This window comes from Daucus carota, chromosome 9 (genome assembly GCF_001625215.2).
Source record: "Daucus carota subsp. sativus chromosome 9, DH1 v3.0, whole genome shotgun sequence".
NCBI classification, from domain to species: Eukaryota; Viridiplantae; Streptophyta; class Magnoliopsida; order Apiales; family Apiaceae; genus Daucus; species Daucus carota.
In genome coordinates, this window is record NC_030389.2 from 34,004,749 (window position 1) to 34,025,712 (window position 20,964).

A 20,964-nucleotide genomic window follows, 5' to 3' on the forward strand; every position below is an offset into this window, starting at 1 on the left:
ATGGAGTCCATGTATATATCATGAAGCTGAAATGGAGGAACCCATCTAGAACTGATATTAACCATTAAGTTAGATTTTGAAGAAATTGAAAATGAATAAATGTTGGTGAGGTTGACAAAGTGATGCTCAGATATAATACCATCCCATGAATTGGAAGCAAGATCCAACCATGCTATATTTGATAGTTTTCCAATGCATTTAGGAATGCTTCCTCCTAGTTGATTATCATCAACGAACAGTGTGGTTAAATTCCTTAGTTTGCAAAGTGATTCTTGCAGAGAACTAGGGGTGTAAACTAACCAAACTATTCGTGAGCTACTCGAGTTCGGCTCGGAGAATATTCGAATTTGATTCAGTAATAATCAAGCCGAGATCGAGCTCGAGCTATTTGGATGTTTTACTGAGCCGAGCTCGAGCTTCAAATTACTCGGCTCGTAAGGTTCGCGAGCCTTATCGAGTCTCTATTATTATTTAATTTTTTATTATAAATATATTTTTACAAATATATTTAATATTTTATTTATAATTATATATATTTAGTCGAATCGAACTCGAGTCGAAACGATCATATTTCAAGTTTTTGTCAATATTCGTTGACTCAATTCGAGCTTTAGAGCCGAACTCGAGCCTATCGAACTATTTACGAGCCGAGTTTCGAACTTGAAATTCAAGGCTCGGTCGAACTCGAACTCGAACTCGAGCCCCGAACTTTTCAGTCGAGTTCGAGCCGAGCCTCATAGTGTTCGACTCGACTCGGCTCGGCTCGTTTACACCCCTGTAGAGAACCACTAAACCGATTCTCACTCAACCTGAGGTCTGAAAGTTTGGTAAGATTGCCAATCTCAGCCGGAATTGAACCACTAAATCTGTTGTTGGCAAGACTAAGGTAAGAAAGTGATGTCAGATTGCCAATAGACTCCGGGATCAAACCGCTTATTTGGTTCCTAGATAGTTCGAGAATAATTAGGGATGTCAAATTTCTGAAAGATTGAGGAATGAAACCGCCGAGATTATTGGAAGAAAGATAGAGAAAAATAAGAGATTTCAAAGCTCCTATAGATTCTGGTATATAATGCCTTCAATGGAATTATCGTTTAGATCTACTTCAGTAAGAGCAGTCAAGTTCCCGATGGATTGAGATATCGAACCTGGAAATAATCAAATAAATAGTTTGGCCATTCAGTAAAGTGAGAGAATGAGTACCATAATGAGACTGCATTTGGACACAAATTAAATTACATTACAAGGCCAAAAAACCAACAGTATTCAACTTGCTGTTAGTCCTGCTTGATTTTATAAATATTATAATGGAGTAGTATTAATTATTTCTTATAGAAAATAATCGAAACAGAAATCTTTCAAATTTAGGAAGAAGGTATGTGATATTCTAATCACCTTTATAACAACAACTTTGGAGATCATGAACAACAATCATCTCCATCCCAGGGTGACACTGACAAGAAAGAGTCTTTTCTAACAAGAAGGCTTTTCCTGAGAAGCAGCAAAGCTTGTTTCTCGCTGTGAATGCAGCTTCCATTCAGGTGGCCTCCGACTATGCTACCGCAACTAAATGTTAAACTTATAGCATATACAAGTAGAAGTGAACTCATATATTTTTGTATTTCCATAACTAGAACTAAAAGATAGTTGCAGAATCTACTTAATGTGATCTGCATGTATATGAACATATTTATGTAGCCTGATGGATTGATATAAGCGCGTACAATGGAATTAGTCTCTCAGTCGGCCGTTTTCAGCACTCACAACAGCAAAGTCTCCCACTCAACAAGCACTAGCCCAGTTACTTGACAGCTTACTTTTTAGATGATTTTTCAAATTCTTCCCTCCCGGTCCTTAATTGCTTAAGGAATATATGTTATAATTCCATGGTTTGAAAGCTTGCCGTGTTACATCAACATGATCATCATCATTACTTGAAGAATTATCAGTGGTTGAATGGAAAGTTTGATCTTTTGTGGGAGTTGGATAGACCACTCAGGCCATGCGGTCCTCTCCTCATGATGACCTGCAAAAATTCCATTTAAACTCGTCTCTTTAACTACATAAAATTATTTTTCTACTTTATCTACTACTCGCAGGGTCTTGATTAATGAAGAAACAAATATTCTTTAAAATGATATTAAAGCTGAAATACTCAAGTACCTGGTATATAATCTGTACAGATTATGACTGTCACAATGCCATAGGAAGTTTTAATCTCTTATATTTATGAGCAGATCTATACTTATACTTAAGAAACCACGGAGATCCATCATCTCCTTTGTAAATCTGTCACAGATCCTCCCGGATAAATGGTAACCGGCTAAGTTTATACTTAAGAAACCACGGAGATCCATCATCTCCTTTGGAACCTCTCCACTAAGCTGTTATTTGATAAATTAATATAGTACAAAAAACAGATAATATTAACATACAAAGATGCTCTTAATCGAAACTTGTAGTACAACTAGAAATGCGGAATTTGACAAATCCACCTTCCTCCAAGCTATGCGAATAACATGAGCACATTATAGCGTTTTACAAGTTTGAGAAACTAACTCAAGAACAAATGGAGAAAAAATTGACAAGCAGAAATGGCATTTATGTTTAGACATTTAGTCATGGAGTTTCCTCTGTAACAAAGCAACAGCAACCACTATCCTGTCAAAGACTTGTTCGACATAGTGAAAATAAGAATACCTCCAAGACTTGATGAAATGCAGGCAAGCACAGAATCCCAAAAAGCCAACTAAGAGACAAGGTCCTATCCCTGCGTAAAACCACATGTGCTCATCATCCGAATAAGAATCAGCTTCATCGTTGTCTTGAAAATCATGTGAATCTGTGTCACTAGGACAGGGCTTCAGGATAGGTCCACCACAGAGCTGACTGTTGCCAACATAAATGGAGGGATCATTGAGGGTTTGTAGTTGGTTTCCGGTTGGTATTCTCCCTGAAAAATCATTGTAGGAGAGGTTTAAACGGCTTAAGAAGTTCAAATTTGACAGATTCTGTGGAATAAGACCAGAAAGTTCATTTCTAGAGAGATCAAGAAATTCCAGTTTATCCAGTTGCCCAATTCTGTCAGGGATCCTTCCGGATAGACGGTTACCGGCTAAGTTTAAACTCAACAAACCACGGAGATCCATCAACTCTTCAGGAATCCCTCCGGTGATGTTGTTATTTGATAAATCAATGGAAAACAGAAGCCCGAGTGTAGATGTATATGCTAACTCGGATCCTTTTGCATCATCCATGATCGGATCATATATATCCGTGTATGGATAATGATCATCACTGTAGTTGTTACTTGTGATTATGGAGGTCAGATTTCCCAAACAATGAGGAATGTTTCCTGTAATGTGATTTCCCGCGAAATTTAAAATTTGAATTGAAACATGGTGGCAAAGTTCTGTGGGGATTGTACCAAAGAAATTGTTGGACCGTAGTATTAAGTACCTGAGACGCGATGTAAAATTACTCTTCCAAGACGGAAGAACATCACTTAAACTATTCTTCCCCACATCAAGTCCAACTAGCCCTGTCAAATTTTCAAAGGACAAAGGAAGTCTGCCTTGAAACTTGTTATTGTGCAAGTTCAAATTACGGAGAAGCCCCAAAGAACCTAAAGGAGGAATATTACCGGAGAGATTGTTATTCATCACATCAAGAACCTCCAGAAACGTCAAGTTACCTAAGCACTGGGGCAGCTCTCCTGAAAGATTATTGTCGGGCAGATGTATCTCCTTCAAGCTCTCTCCTAAATTGCTAACAAAATTGCATAAATATGCAGGAAATTTACCAAACAAGTGATTATTTGAGAGGTCTAAATACATCACACTATTTGGAAGTGCTAATAGTTTATCTGATATGCTCGTATTTGTCATCACAAGTTCCTTGATATTCCTTTGTGTACAGAGCCATCTAGGAAATTTAGGCCCCAGTTTCAAGGAGTCCATCCATATATCTTCGAGCTGAAAAGGGGGGACCCATTTATCGCTAACATTCATCACTAAGCCAGACTTTGAAGAAAGTTTCAACTCAGTCAGCATGGCGAGTTCAGCAAAATGACGCTCTGATACGAAGCCCTCCCATGAATTTAAGGAAAGACCCAATGATACTAGTTTTGATAGTTCCCCAATGCATACAGGAATGCTTCCACTCAGCTGGTTTTCTACAACTGATAGCACCTCTAACTTTGACAAGTTGCAAACTGCTTCGGTTAGTAAACCGCTGAATTTATTTGTGCTTAAAGATAGGAACCTGAGTTCCTTGAGATTGCCAATTTCAGGTGGAATTGAACTATTGAATTCATTAAAGGAAAGATGAAACAGGGAAAGTGATGTCAAGTTTCGAATAGATTGAGGAATTGGTCCTCGTAAATTATTGCTTGACATATGAAGTTCTGTGACAGATGTCAAAGCCCCTATAGATTCCGGGATCAAACCTCCAATCTTATTTTGAGATAGATCAAGAATGGTTAATGATGTCAAACTTCCTATAGACTGAGGAATGAAACCTTGGAGATTATTGACAGAGAGATCGAGGATAGTAAGAGATTTCAAAGATCCTATGGATTCAGGTATGATGCCTTCAAGAAAATTATAGTTTAGATCAACTACAGTAAGAGCAGTCAAATTGCCAATGGATGCAGAAATTGAACCTGGAAAGTGAAATACATAATTAGCCCAAGATTAATAACCAAAAATTTCATCCAAAAACAATTACAGGAATGATCACCTTTAAGACCGGAAGCTCCATGATAAAGTTTGGTAACCTGGCCAGTAAGGTTGTCGCACTCAATTCCATACCATGAACAACAATCATCCCCGACCCACGATGACAAGAGTTTCCAGTCATCTATAAAACTTTTTTTAATCAGCAACAAAGCTTGTTTCTCATTCTCAATGCAGCTTAAATTGCTACGGCCTCCAGTTATGCTCCCGCAACCAAACTTTGAATATGTGAGAACACATAAACAAGTAATAAACTCATATGTTTTCGTATTTAATTTCATAGCTAGAAATGAACACAATAAAAGTAATTGGAGAATCTACTTGCCTCCGATCAAATGTATATGAACATATTCTGATGGTATGGATATAAATGGGTACAAGAATTCAAAGTCATGAACAAGTATCAAAAGTCAGTCGTCTCCAGCACTCTCAACATCAAAAGTCTCCCACCCACCGAGCACTTGCTCAGTTACTGTACTAAATTAGTATTCATGAAGTTTATATTGGAAGATCGAGATGATAAGACATTGTTAAACTTTATTTAATGCAACTCTTTAATCCTCATTTGTTTGTTTGTGTTTGTATTATGCTTGCTTCATGCTCAACTCTTCCTTGTCGTCGTCATTGACTGAGTGGTCTACCACTAAGTGGTCGCAAGTCATTTCCTACACTGAATACATTACAGATACGCCATAGGGATTAGCTCTAATCCATAACTGTTCTTTAAGTAGCACATCAAGATATAACAGAACGCGTCTACAAGATAATGCATATTAATCATGATGCATATGTTGGAATTGGATGATATTTTTTACTTAATAATACATTTATACTTGTCCATGTAACTATTCTCTTGTATCAGGGCAACAAACACATCTAAAGAAATTATTTTCTTAAATTGAAAGACGGTTCTTAGTTAGGTCTGGCCGTCTGGGTCCCCGGCTAGAGATACAACATCCTATTCAATTGTCTGAAACATGGATTGGTGTGCCATTGTTTTTTGACAAGAGCCACGCGTAATAATGAATATGACGCAATTTCCGTCCAGATACATCAATCTAGCCTGCTATAACTCATATGTAAATAGGGAAAAGTAGTTAAAATATATTTGATTTTCAATGATTTTGGCATTTATTATTACAATCCTTTTTTATATAATGTGTAGTGGTTTCCATATTCACTATATTCAATTTTCAAATCTAGACTTTTTGTTATAATTTCAAATTAATGGATTCTTTTTTCACTCCCTAATTTAAGCTCTTAATAAGAAGTTTTACATATATTAGATTTTTAAATATTCGGATACATGGATCTAGACTATTATAGCTCATATGCAAATAGGGATCGGAAGTCAAACTTTATTTGATTTCTACTGATTTTGACATTAATTACTAAAAAGATTATTTATTTATTTTTTGCAGTTTTCATGTTCATTATATTCAATTTTCAAATCAAGACTTTTGGTCATAATTTCAAATTGATAGAGTACTTTTTCACTCCATAATTTTAGCTCTTGATAAGGAAGTTTTTATATATTCGACTTTTTAATATTTGGATGTATGGGTCTAGCCTGCTATAACCCATATGTAAGTAAGGAAAAATAGTCAAAGTTTATTTAATTTAACTGATTTTGGTCGTTATTATTACAATCCTTTTTTGTGTAATATATACCGGTTTCCATATTCGATACATTCAATTTCCAAATCAAGACTTTTTGTTATGATTCCTAATCAATGAAACACTTTTTAACACCAAAATTTTAGCTCTTGATAATGAAGTTTTTATATATCAATTTTTTTTATACTTTCCAATACATGGGTATAGACTGCTATAACTCATAGCAAATAAGGATACGTAGTAAAATATAATTTAATTTCAACTTCAATATGTTTTCGTATAATTTGTGCGGTTTCTATTTTCACTATATTCAATTTTCAAATCAACTTTTTGTTATAATTTCCGATTAATGGAGTATTTTTTCACTCCACAATTTTAAATCTTGATAACGAAGTTTCTATATATCAGAATTTTTAAATTTTCCGATACATGAATCTAGCCTGCTATAACTTATATGTAAATAAGGAAACATAATCAAAGTTTATTTGATTTTCAATGATTTTGACATTTATTATTACAATCCATTTTTGTATAAAACGTAGTGGCTTCCATATACACTATATTCAATAAGCAAATCAAGACTTTTTGTTATAATTTCAAATTAATGGAGTCTTTTTTCACTCCATAATTTCAGCTCTTGATATACAAGATTTTTCAAATTTCCGATACATGGATCTGGACTGTTATAGCTTATATGCGAATAGGGAAGTCAAACTTCATTTGATTTCCACTGATTTGACATTTATTACTACAATGCTTTTTGTTATACTTTCATTATTTATAGTCACTCCACAATTTTAGCTCTTGATAAGTAAGTTTTTATTTATTTGACTTTTTAAATTTTCAGATAAATAGGTCTAGCATGCTATAACCCATATGTAAATATGGAAAGGTAGTCAATGAAAATTATATGTTTTACATTGTCAAAGTTGGTAAATATGATAACGATTTATATGTTTTAAATGTGCAATGCCCTTTCAAAAGTATAGCACGTATAAAATCAATTCGCACTCTATTTTTTAATTATTTGTTAATATATCTCATATATAATATTCGTACATGTATTAATTTTTTTCACCAAGCCCTTCCTTATCATATCTTTAACATTTACAACGTACTGATGGCCAATAACATAACTCGAATATTTTGACTCTTACATATGTTGTCTTTCATAACTTATATCTCATATCATACTGTTTGTTAATAAAAAATGTATAGGTTAACTAGATAAAAAAAACAAAAAATTCATACTCGTGTGCGTCGCACGGGCCAAAATACTATGAACATATTTTAATTTAAAAAAAACTTTGATAAATGAGCATATTTCCGTAAATAACTTAACCATAAATTTTTTACATACAGTGTATTATATTTTTTTTTTGTTATTTTATTTAAGATACAGGGGTCGCCGTAAGACGACGCCAAAAAATTTTAATTATATAGTCATTACTATTTTCATGTCTTTTATAAATATTTTAGAAATAATTACCTAATATTTTTTTTAATATTTTAACTATACAAATAATGATTTGAAATAGATCCATCAACTTATAAATTTTTATTCCAAACATGAAATATTATTATTATATTAAATATTTGGTTATAATAATGATACTAATGAAAAATCTATTCAGTTATAAAATCAATACAGGATATATTCGATTATAGATATTTATCACGTATATCTTCTCATTATCAATTTTCAATATAGACAATAATTGTAGCATACAATTTTAGTAATGTAACTGAATTATGACTATATATGTATTCTTTTTTTTTTTGATGTGTTCCTTTAATGTTAATTATTACTTAGCCTATTTATCAATTTTTATTAAGGACGGGAGGACACTCTATCATCAGCATATTCACCTTAATCTTATAATTAAGGAATGGATGGAAACTTTATAATCTGCATAATCAGGTTAAGTTTATAATTATTTATGTTTCTAGATGCAAAGATTTATATAGTCCGCGTCGTTATAATTACTGTTGCGTGATTTTATTTTTTTCAATCGACATTCGTTTATATTATCCTTAACATCTACAACATACTGATCGTCAATAACATAACTCAAGTATTTTGACTCTTACATACGCTGTTTTTAATAACTCATATCTCATATCATATACTGTTTGTTAATAAAAAATATATAGGTTAACTAGATAAAAAAACAAAAAGTGATGTGTGGGCGTAGCACGAGCCAAAATGCTATGAGTATATTTTCATTTAAATAACTTAACAAAAAACTTTTTTACATACAGTTTATTATAAGTTTTGGTTATTTTATTTAAGATACGAGGGGTTACTCCAATACAGTTTATTATAAGTTTTTTACATACAGTTTATTATAAGTTTTGGTTATTTTATGTAAGATACGAGGGATATTTATGATGACTTGATGTAAAAAGACTTTTTTACATACAGTTTTTTAGATTTTCTTAATTTAACTGAATTATGACTATATATGTATTTTTTTTTGATATATTCCTTTAAGGTTAATTATTTCTTAGCCTATTATCAGTTTTTTATTAAGGACGGGAGGAAACTCTATCATCAGCATATTCACCTTAATTTTAAATGATTAAGGAATGGATGGAAGTTTTGTAATCTGCATAATCCAGTGTTACGAAAATCGGTAATCGGACAAGATCGGTCACATGACCTTGCAAGGATTAATCGTCAAATCGGGGATTTATCGGAAGGATTAATCGGTACATAAATCGGAAGAATTTAATATTAATATTTTATTATATATAATTATTTAATAAATATGAAAATCAGAATGAGGAAATTTTAATCCATTCTCTTAATCAACTTCCATAATACACTTGCATTCCTAGACATACAATAAAAGGCATTGTCCCAGTAAATCTACATTCAAAATAATTACAAGTTACAACTGAAGCAATGTTAACTTTAACATCAGGCTCTCTGTTTCTATTCAGAGCACTAGCAAAAATAATTAAAATCCCTTTTGGATTTTGATACCAGCTAAAGGCTCTCTCAATTGGTACTGAGTTGCAGGTTTATATCCAGGACCAAATTGGCCAACAGCTTCAACAAATCTACGAAAACTATCATTATTGATCGAACTAAATGAAACTCCAGATTCATGTACCCAACGAGCCATATAAGTATGCACCTCATTTGTCCTGCTCTTGAACAATGTTTCATTAATATTTTGTTGTCTCTTTTTTTCAGATGAAGATATTGCTCTTGCAAATTGATCAATCGGACCAACTGTTCGTGCTTTCCTGCTAACACCATCAATCTCAACACAATCAGCCTCTTTATTCTCAATGATATTAACCTCCATTCTATTTTCTTCAAGTGCCTTTCTCTTTTTATCTTTGCTTCGTTTAACCTCCTCCAGCGCCTGTTTGCACTTTAGTTGATCTATCGGAGTAGACTTTTTACAAGATGACACATTACCTTTAATTCGAGCTACATGCTGCTTTAGACGAAACACTCCTCCAGTAACTATTTTGTTACACAATTTACATTTCACCTTCCGATTATTTCTAGGATCTACTAATTCACAATAATCCCATCCAATATCATCAGAGTTAGCCTTTAATATATCTTCTGAAGCGCACTGGGTATCATTAGATGATGTATTTTGCATTCTGTAGCAGCACCAAACAAGTATAATAAACAAGTAAAAAAATTGTTCATCGGAGCATCAGGATAACTATGTTAAATACAAAGCAAGGGGGTTATACTCTTTAGACTCCAAACACTCAATCATAAACATCGATTGTTATTTAACCTATGAACTACCCATTATAATTCAAAATCATACAAATGCTACAACCCAAAACTAAAACAAACCATGAGAAAAGAAACTGAAATCTAAATCATTAAGATGACAAATCTAATTGTATTGTAGCTAGCAACGAACCTGTGTAGATGAATTGATTTGTGATTTTGTTCTCTAATGTCCCCTCTTCGATGCTTGAGCAGCAGAGCAGTGAAAGGAACAAGATTGATTTTTGTTGTTTGTTTAATATATACTAGCCTTTAACCCGTGCGAAGCACGGACGGGTATAGAATCGTAATTTATTAATTATAATTTAAGTTTTAACATCATCTTATTAGTATTTTAGTAACGATGGATTGGATTTTAACCAAATTATATTGACCAACTGATTATATTTTTTGGACGATTACAAATTATACTAATGTCGATTTATTATAATATAGTTTGTACGACTACCAATTATACCTATGTTGGCTTATTATATTATAGTATAGATATCATGGATAGCTGGACTTTTTAACCCGCTTTGACCCGGGTTTTGACCGGGTTTGACCAGATATTATATAAACCGTGTAATGAAAGGATTCAGGCTACTAAGATCGTGAGCGTGAGTTTTGCCGATATATCGGCCGATTTATCGGCTGCACGGCCGATTTCCACAACACTGGCATAATCAGGTTAAGTTTATAATTATTTATGATTCTAAATACAAATATTTATATAGTCTGCGTCCTTATAATTACTGTTGCGTGATTTTATTTTTTAATCGACATTTGTATATATTATCTTTAACATCTACAACATACTGATCGCCAATAACATAACTCGAGTATTTTGACTCTTACATACGTTGCCTTTCATAACTTATATCTCATATCATGTACTGTTTGTTTATATAAAATGTATAGGTTAACTAGGAAAAAAACAAAAAATTCATATATACCCATGTGCGTAGCAAGGGTCAAAATGCTATGGACATATTTTAATTTAAATAAAATTTTGATAAATGAACATATTTCCATAAATATCTTTACAATAAATTTTTTACATACAGTTTTTATAATTTTTTGTTATTTTATTTAAGATACGAGGGGTCGCCGTTAGGCGACGCCGAGAAATTTTAATTATATAGTCATTAATATTTTCATGTCTTTTATAAATATTTTAGAAATAATTACCTAATTTTTTATTATTATTTTAACTATACAAATAATGATTTGATGATAGATCCATAAACTTACAAATTTTTTCCAAACATGAAATATTATTATTATATTAAATATTTGGTTATATTAATGATACTAATGAAAAATCTATTTCGTTATAAATCAATACAAAATCTATTCTATTATAGATATTTGTCACGTATAGCTTCTTATTATAAATTTTCAATATATGCAATAATTGTAGCATATATATAATTTTAGTAATGTAACTGAATTATGACTACATATGTATTCCTTTATTGATGTATTCCTTTAAGGTTAATTATTTCTTAACCTATTTATCAATATTTATTAAGGACGGGAGGAAACTCTATTATCAGCATATTCACCTTAATTTTATAATTAAGGAATGGATAAAAGTTTTATAATCTGCATAATCAGGTTAAATTTATAATTATTTATGTTTTCAAATACAAAGAATTATATAGTCCACGTCGTTATAATTTCTGTTGCATGATTTTATTTTTTTCAATCGACATTCGTATATATTATCTTTAACATCTAGAACGTACTGATCGCCAATAACATAACTCGAGTATTCTGACTCTTACGCACGCTGTCTTCCATAACTTATATTTCATATAATACTGTTTATTAATAAAATATTTGTAGGTTAATCAGATAAAAAAAATCATACCTGTGTACGTAGCACGAGCCAAAATGTAGATAAACACGTAAAATTTAATAACTTTAAACTCATAATAAATAGTTTGACTGCGTTGATTACCCGTCAGATTTGAGATTAATCACAACAGAAAGTATAGGTTTAGTTGATAAAAAATCAGAGAATCAATACCGTGTGCGTAGCACGGGCCAAAAAAGCTAGTATATCTAACGCCCCGTACTTGAAACTGGTATTCAGACTATAATTAGTGTTTTACTTTTTTTGCTCTCTATCACTGAATTTAGGAAATATCATATAAGATGATGACAGTAGAAACAGAAAAACAAAATACAGAGCATGTATCTCTGTTGACAATATATAACAAGAAATCTTTATAAATAAAAAAGACTGCAAGCACAATCCTAATATAATATATATAATAGATTAATTCTAACTTTTTCTAGTGATTTATGTTTATTTTTGAAATTTGATTTTACAAAGGTATAAAATCATTATAAAAGATATTTATAATATTTTATTATAATAATAATTTTTATACCTGATAAATTATAAATGTCGAAAAAATTATCCGCACGCATAAATTAAAATTTTATTTTTTACTTATAATTAACATTTTATATTTAAATAATAATACGTTTTTGAGTTAATCCAAACGGTCCACGTCATAATATACCTTCAAATTAATATTGTTTTCATAATAAAATAAGGGGAATTTGACAAAAAAATACTCCTTTTATTATTAACCGCAAACCAACCGTTTCTCTACTTCTATTGCAAATATACGGTGATGTTAAAAAAATTAATTTAAATGCTTGCAAACAAACTGTACTTGTTGTGCTCACAGCTCAGGGTTTCTCTACCATCGTCTTCATTCTCTTCGATCATCGCGTTATCTTTCTTCTTTACCGAGTTAAGGTTAGCTTACTCTTTCTTTCGATTTTGACATCTCTTTGTACTGATTATTAGCAGGGTTTGGTTTCATTATAAGTTCCTTCTATTTTAATTCGATTTTCTTAGTTGTTGCATGCATAAACTCTAGAATATGAATGTTAATTTTCGCGTTAGTTGTTATGAAACCTAGCTTTTTATGTGATTTTTTGAGAATGGCTATGATTTTTGTTAGTCCCCTGTTTGCTGGTAATAATATAGACGTGTTATATGTTTTTTTGTGTATAGGATCAATGGTTCAGACAAGAAGGTGCTTTGCTTCCCGTTCTCCTTCAGGTTGCCTCTGCTTCGTGTTTGAAATCGAAAGTAAAGAAGCTGAAACTAAGGAAATTAAATTTAGCAATGAAATCGAAAAATCGAAGTTCAGTTTACACGATGATTTTCGTCCTCCACCTCAGGTATATTTCTTGTGTTGAGAATATTTTGGATTTTGTGGAGTTTTGCAAAGATGTGGTATATTTTGTGAACAATTTTGTTAATTTTGCTGATCAGTTATTATGATGTGAGTTTGCTGATTATTAGAGTACTCTTGCCAGAATAAACGCTGAAGTAAATAGTTCACGCTCGAGTAAAAAGTTGAATTCTGTATTAATATTAGGTTATTATGATAGCGGAAGAAATTAGTTTGTGTAATGGTATTTTATATTATAAAAATTTACTACCTTTGGAATGTATACAATTGGTGGGATGTCCCTAAAAAAACTGTATACAAATGAATGGGATGGAGGGAGTAATAGGCAACTCGAAATAAAAGAATAATCTCTCTTTGACAATTTCACAAACATATAAAAGTATAATAAACTTATTTTATTCATTAGCAAAATGCAACAAATGAGACAACTTTGGAAAACAGATGAAGAGCACAAGTGCACAACCATCATTTGTATAAGCTGACCAAAAAAAAAAAAAAAAATTCTTTTTTTAAAATAATGGTGTGTCACGTGACACACCATGCACTGCACTGCATCCGCCACTGTGCCTAGCCTCATTCTTTAACTAAATGGTATATTTATATGTAAACACTCTATTCCACCCATTTTACAAAATGTACATTTTGGTATGGTGTTTAAATTATTAGAGTATGCTTGACAGAGTATTAATGGGACTCCTTTATGTTATTATATGCCTTGTAACATTTTTTGCTTACACAATTTGCACAACATAAGTAGAAATGTAGACAATGTCATCCATATAATAAAACTCCATGGAACTTTTGCATTTGCGTTAATGCCATTCTTTACCAAGATAAAATTTAGCAGTATTATTGTTAAAATGACTGGCAATAACAAGGTACAGAAGAGAATACAAGAAGCAGAAACAGAACATAGGAACATGGGACTATGTATATCTTACGTAAATTATGTATAATATAACTGGATATATATTGCTAATTAAGATAGAATTATGATGCAAGAAATTCCAACATCTTTTTTGTCCAAGGCTACCGCTTATGCTTGATGAAGAACCTGAATCCACTAAAAAAAAATTAGGAATAGTGTTAACGCATATTTAGTGATCTAACAAATACGAGAACTCAGCGGTAGAAGGCAAAACCATTAAGAAAAACAGAGGAGAAGAATAAAATAACAAAAGTGTGTGTAATAGATATGATTTCACCTATTAGTTCTGGAACCTTCTCCACCACAAAGCAATGGAAAGCGCTATCTTGTCAGAGAATCGTTCAACAGAGTGAAAGTAGAAGTACCTCCATGTTGGAATAAAATGAAAAGAAGCACAGAATCCCAGAAAGCCGACCAAGAGACCAGGTCCTATCCCTGCATAAAACCACACGTGCTCGTCATCCGAATAAAATTCATTTTCATTGTTGTTGTGAAAATCATGTGAATCGGTGTCACCAGGACAGGGCTTCAGGATGGGTGGACCACAGAGCTGATTGTTTCCAACATAAATGGAGGGATCGTCTAGGGTTCGGAGTTGGTTTCCCGTTGGTATTCTCCCCGAAAAATCATTAAAGGAGAGGTTTAAATGGCTTAAAAAGCTCAGATTTGACAGACTCTGTGGAATATGACCAGCAAGTTCATTTCTGGACAGATCAAGAAATTCCAGTTTATCCAATTTCCCAATCGTGTCAGGGATCCTTCCGGATAGACGGTTACCAGCTATGTTTAAACTCAACAAACCATGGAGGTTCGTCAACTCCTTTGGAATCTCCCCACTGATATTGTTATTTGATAAATCAATGGAATAAAGAAAATCAAGTGTAGAGGAATATGTTAGTTCATATCCTTTTGGATCATCAATGATTATATCTTCATAACTCAGTCCCCCATATATTGGACCTTCTTCTTTTCCGCTGTTATAACTTGTAATTATGGCAGTAAAATTGCCGAAGCAAGGAGGTATGTTTCCCGTTATGTCATTTTTTGCCAGGTTTAGAACTTGAATTGATGGATGACATATATCGGTGGGAATTTCACCGTAAAAATTGTTGGACCTTAGTATTAAATACCTGAGATCCAGCAACTTCGAAGTCCAACCAGGAAGAATATCGCTTAAATTGTTCTTTCCCACATCAAGTCCGATTATAGATGACAAATTTTGGAAGGACAGTGGAAGTTTGCCTTGAAAATTATTATTGTGCAAGTTTAAATACCAAAGAAACCTTAAAAAACCTAAAGAAATCGGAATATCCCCACCGAGGTTGTTATTCATAACAGAAAAGTCATGCAAGTCTGTCAAATTTCCTAGGCACGGGGGTAGCGCTCCTGAAAATTTATTATCAGAGACAAGCATAGTCTTCAAGGACGTTAGATTGCATAAAAGAGCAGGGATATTACCAAACATGTGGTTATTTGAGAGGTCTAAATATCTCACACTATTTGGAATTGCTAATATGGTATCGGATATGCTCGTGTTTCTCACCGTGATGTCAGCAAGTGATCTCTGTGTTATAAGCCATTTGGGAAATTTGGGCACTTTTATGTAGTCCATGTATATATCATTAAGCTGAAATGGAGGAACCCATCTAGAACTGATATTAACCATTAAGTTAGATCTTGAAGAAATTCGAAAGGAAAAAAGGTTGGTGAGGTTGACAAAGTGATGCTCAGATATAATACCGTCCCATGAATTGGAAACAAGATCCATGATTTCTAGATTTGATAGTTTTCCGATGCATTTAGGAATGCTTCCTCCCAGCTGATTATCATCAACCAACAGCGCGCTTAAATTGTTTAGTTGGCAAAGTGATTCTGGTAGAGAACCAGTAAACCGATTCGCACTCACAGTGAGGTCTGAAAGTTTGGTAAGATTGCCAATCTCAGCCGGAATTGAACCACTAAATCTGTTGTATTTAAGATAAAGGTCAAAAAGTGATATCAAGTTTCCAATAGACGGAGGAATCAGACCATGTAAATAATTTAGAGAAAGATCAAGTCTAGTGAGAGATGTCAAAGCCCCTATAGATTCCGGGATCAAACCTCTAATTTGGTTATTATATAGGTCAAGAATAATTAGGGATGTTAAATTTCCGATAGATTGAGGAATGAAACCCCCGTGATTATTGAAAGAAAGATCAAGATAAGTAAGAGATTTTAGAGCTCCTATGGATTCTGGTATAATGCCTTCAATGGAACTATCGGATAGATATACTTGAGTAAGAGCAGTCAAGTTCCCGATGGATTGAGAAATCGAACCTGGAATAATCACATAAAATAGTTTGGCCATTCAGTAAACTTAGAGAGTGAGTACCATAATGAGACTGCATTTGGACAAAAATTAAATTACATTACAAGGCCAAAAAACCAACAGTAAACATGTTCAACTTGCGGGTTAATCCTGCTTGATTTTATAAATATTATAATAGTATTAATTATTTCTTATTTAAAATAATTGAAACAGAAATCTTTCTAATTTAAGAAGAAGGTATTTGAGATTTAATCACCTTTATCACAGCAATTTCGGAGATCAAGTTTGATGACCTGGCCTGTTATGTTGTTGCAATAAACTCCGGACCATGAACAACAATCATCTCCATCCCACGGTAACAACCAGGAGTCATTTCTAGCATGAAGGCTTTTCCTCAGAAGCAGCAAAGCTTGTTTCTCGCTGTGAATGCAGCTTCCATTCAGGTGGCCTCCGACTATGCTACCGCAACAAAATGTTAAACATGTAGCATATACAAGTAGAAGTGAACTCATATATTTTTGTATTTCCATAACTAGAACTAAAAGATAGTTGCAGAATCTACTTAATGTGATCTGCATGTATATGGACATATTTATGTAGCCTGATGGGATAAAATATAAGCGCGTAGAAGAATTCAAAAGTCGAATCTATCATTCACAATGGAATTAGTCTCCTAGTCAGCCGTTGCCAGCACTCTCAATTCTCAACATCATGAAGTCTCCCACTCAGCGAGCACTTGCCAGTTACTTGATAGCTTACTTTTTTAGATGATTTTTCTAATTCTTCCCTCCCGGTCCGTAATTGCTTATGGAATATATGTTATATGAAGATGATCACCATCATTACTTGAAGAAATATCAGTGGTTGAATGGAATTTTAAAAATTCCATCGAGAGTGGTAAGTTTGATCTTTTGTGGGTGTTGGATAGACCACTGAGGCCATGCGGTCCTCTCCTCGTGATGACCTGCAAAAATTTCATTTAAACTCGTCTTTTTAACTACATTAAATTTAGATTTCTACTTAATCTACTAAGTGCTGCAGGGTCTTGATTAATTGAGAAAGAAATTCTTAAAAATGATATTAAAGCTGAAATACTTAAGTATTTAGTATATAATCTGTACACTTTATGAATGTCACAACTACACTGGAAATGTTAATCTCATTCATATTTACGAGCAGATCTATACTTATTATTAGCGCTTAATTGATCTCTACAGCATATATGGCACTCCCATCATCTTTCAACTTGTGAATGATATGATCGTTAGGGTTCAGAGTTGGTTTCTGGTTGGTGTTCTCCCTGAAAAATCATTAAGGGGGGGGTTTAGAGGTGGGCTGAGCAAACGGTCGGTTCGGTCGAAACCGAACCGCACCGAACCAAAATAACCGAAAAGACCTTTTGCTTTGTGGAATTAACCTCCTGCGAAATTTTATATTTTTGAAGCCGAACTAAACTTGTCTTTCAAACCGAACAGAAAATACTTCGGTTTTTCCGGTTCGGTTGAAGAAAAACCGAATTATATAAAAAGTTATAGGTGGTGTTTTCGTGGTTATTCTGCAGACTGAATGTTAGTCTATTTATCCTCACTGTCTGTTATATTTAAACTGCAGATGACTTGCATGTTGTTGTAATCTTTAATTGAAGGTTGTTTGATAATGGGACTGTATGTTATTTATATAAAGAATGCATGATTCACTTGTGGATTGACAGATATGAAGAAATGTAAAAAATTTCAAACCGGACAGGGCCGAATTTATAAGGTTCGCTTCGGTTTTGCTCAGCCCTAGCTTAGAGGGTTTTAATAGTTCAAACTTGATAGACTCCATGATATGGGACCATAAAATTCATGTCTAGAGATATCAAGAAATTCCGGTCGGTCCTGTTTCCCAATCTTGTCACGGATCCTCCTGGATAAATGGTAACCGGCTAAGTGTATACTTAAGAAACCACGAAGATCAGTCATCTCCTTTGGAATCACTCCACTATGTTGTTACTTGATAAATCAATTTAGTACAAAAAATCTGTATGTTGCTATATATGTTTGTTTAGTTCCTTTTTAATCATCCACAATTCTTTCAGTACAACTCAGTCTGGAGTATGGTGGAGCATCATTAGTTTCAGTGTTATAATTTGTAATTATGGCCCAAGCAAAGAGAAATAGACCTCCTGATGTCATTTCTTGCCATGTTTAAAACTTGAATCATCGGATTTTGACAAAAATTTGAGGGAATTTCATCACAGAAATTGTTGGACCGCAGTATTAAGGAACTTATTTGCAGAAATAAGTGTACTAATTATGATCTTGATTCTATATTAAAAAAAGGTATAGGGATAACACGCAACACGGCACCACTAAGTTGACAGATTGACAATGACAACAAAGAATTAAATCAGACAGAATATAAGAAATAAATGACAAGTAAAAACGGATAATATTATCATACAAAAATGCATCTTAATTGAAATTTGTAGTACAACTTGAAATACAGAATTTGACAAATCCACCTTCCTCCAAGCTATGTGAATAACATGAGCACATTATAGCAACCACTACTTATGAGACACCAACCTCAAGAACAAATGGAGAAAAAAATGACAAGAAGAAATAGCATTTATGTTTAGACATTTAGTCATGGAGTTTCCGCTACTTCATCAAGAAAGAAGAGATTACCGCTACTTCTATGGATTAATTTTGTGATTGTCAGCATCTTTTGCAATCATGAGAAGGTATATTCTTCTCCTCAATGTCTTTCCCCATTTCTATATTTGTGGAATTTTTAGGTGAATCTCTTCATTTTATTAGCACGGGAATTGTTTGATAGAAGTCCAAACACAAGTTTCTGTCTTTTTGCAGATTTAATGTTTTGCGAGGTTAGTTATGATATTGATCTTTAGATTTATTTTAGTTATGTATAATTGTGAAATGATTTGATATGATTTTTCATTATATTAGTATGTTTTTGTATGATTTTGAAATTTGTATTAACGATTCAGTCTTCATATGAGAATATTGTCCAAGTATATGTAGATTTATGTAGTAGATTAGTTATGATTGTTATTTTAAATTACACTGCATTGCTGTTTTCCAGGTTGTAGTAATGGAGCCACAATAAGTGATAAGTGGAGAGATTCTTGAAGGCAAGTTTTTTGACATATTGTAATGCATCTCATTTGATCGAGATTAGACTATAGAGATTTTTGTGTGGGCCTGATGTTTTTATTTGCATTATGTAACAGAAAAAGTTTTACAATGTATCTGCACAAGTCCTGAAGATGAGGATTTTTGATTTTCTTGATTTTTGTAATTGTAGATGTGGCCTGATCTTTGATCTTATACAAAAAGCTAAAGATGGAGGCTTGGAAATGAATGTGTTGCAACCTGCAAGAGAAGCAGGACACCATATAGTCACAGCTTTTGGTGATAAATTGACCTCAGGACCTTCGTTAACTTAAGTGATGGGTTTTACTTAATTGATACTCCTATCTCCAGACTTTAATTATAGGTTTTATAATTACAAGTTTTAAATATTCAGACTTTAATTGCAGGTCTTTATAGTTACCAGTTTATAATACTATATGGTTTAGGATCAATTTTTGTAATATAATGGTCAAATGAGGAGGAAGATGCGTGTGAAAGCTCAAAACAAAATCCTAAAAAGAAAGAAGGTATGGTACGACTGCATTCAAATTGTAGTTTTATTTATCCTTTTGTGTGTTGTCAGCATTATATCTTTAATTGTCCTGTCCTTAGGTTTACGTTGACAGATTTTAGTCATTCATCTCTGGTGATTAAATATTTATTTTGAGTTACTTTATTAAGTGAAGAATTATATATTAAAGCATACGAAATGATTGGATATGAAGTCATTCTATAATTTTGACATGTAAATCTTTGTAATTTTTTTCGATTTGCAGGTGATGGTTTGTACAACAAGTGCACTCCAGTATCTGAAGAATGATCAAAGGGGAGCCTCGATATGCAATTACAGACTATGTGAAAGCAAGTTGTAAAAAACTGTCAGTATGTTTGTTCAATCTTTTACCCCTCGCAAAATTATTATAATTACATATTTATCTATTTTAAAAACAGTATTCATTTATTACGAAAACTTGGTGTTATCCATAGTTGCCGACCATGATCTTATTCCAGATTTATGAGTTCGTTTTAGGACAAATCTAATGACATTTTATTCAGTTTTTCTGGCATCATCTTTAAGAAATTTTTATAGGTGGGAATATCTTTTGGTGGTGCAACTCCTATTAAAATCTTAAAAGAGGCCAGAAAGTACATAAAAATTGATTATTGTAAGTTTGTTTCTTTTCAAATGTCTACTTTATATACATGAAACCATCTGGAAGGGAAAGACGTAATTAGTTTAGGAATATATGTTAAGTAACAATT

General features: G+C 32.8%; 3 protein-coding genes across 4 annotated transcripts; all 3 read right to left on the minus strand.

Annotated features, from left to right (window-relative positions):
* Positions 1-2,361: 2,361 nt before the first annotated feature.
* LOC108200943 (LRR receptor-like serine/threonine-protein kinase GSO1) lies at positions 2,362-5,495 on the minus strand. 2 transcript variants are annotated; one of them, XM_064084007.1, is made up of 3 exons: positions 4,741-5,495; positions 3,460-4,663; positions 3,164-3,355 (listed from the first exon to the last, which is right to left on the minus strand). In XM_064084007.1, the coding sequence occupies exons 1-3, from the start codon at positions 5,015-5,017 to the stop codon at positions 3,307-3,309; spliced, it is 1,530 nt and encodes a 509-aa protein (XP_063940077.1). In that variant the 5' UTR covers positions 5,018-5,495; the 3' UTR covers positions 3,164-3,306. The 2 variants fall into 2 exon arrangements, with proteins under 2 accessions (XP_017224704.1, XP_063940077.1); XM_017369215.2 differs by having other exon boundaries at positions 2,362-4,663; positions 4,741-5,491.
* A 3,660-nt stretch (positions 5,496-9,155) lies between these two features.
* Positions 9,156-10,361, minus strand: LOC108201986 (uncharacterized). Its single transcript, XM_017370337.2, has 2 exons — positions 10,256-10,361; positions 9,156-9,980 (listed from the first exon to the last, which is right to left on the minus strand). Exon 2 carries the CDS (start codon positions 9,977-9,979, stop codon positions 9,317-9,319), a length of 663 nt encoding a protein of 220 aa, XP_017225826.1. The 5' UTR covers position 9,980; positions 10,256-10,361; the 3' UTR covers positions 9,156-9,316.
* Positions 10,362-14,533: 4,172 nt separating this feature from the next.
* LOC108202384 (receptor-like protein EIX2) lies at positions 14,534-16,600 on the minus strand. Its single transcript, XM_017370762.2, has one exon. It carries the CDS (start codon positions 16,598-16,600, stop codon positions 14,534-14,536), a length of 2,067 nt encoding a protein of 688 aa, XP_017226251.2.
* Positions 16,601-20,964: the final 4,364 nt, after the last annotated feature.

What these genes read in the sequence shown, in the direction of transcription:
- LOC108200943 (XM_017369215.2), bottom strand. Translation starts at nt 5,017, where the DNA reads ATGAAATTAAATACGAAAACATATGAGTTTATTACTTGTTTATGTGTT. An exon ending in TGGAGCTTCCGGTCTTAAAG is followed by an intron (nt 4,664 to 4,740) that starts GTGATCATTCCT and finishes TTCACTTTCCAG; the next exon opens with GTTCAATTTCTGCATCCATT.
- LOC108201986 (XM_017370337.2), bottom strand. Translation starts at nt 9,979, where the DNA reads ATGCAAAATACATCATCTAATGATACCCAGTGCGCTTCAGAAGATATA.
- LOC108202384 (XM_017370762.2), bottom strand. Translation starts at nt 16,600, where the DNA reads ATGGCCAAACTATTTTATGTGATTATTCCAGGTTCGATTTCTCAATCC.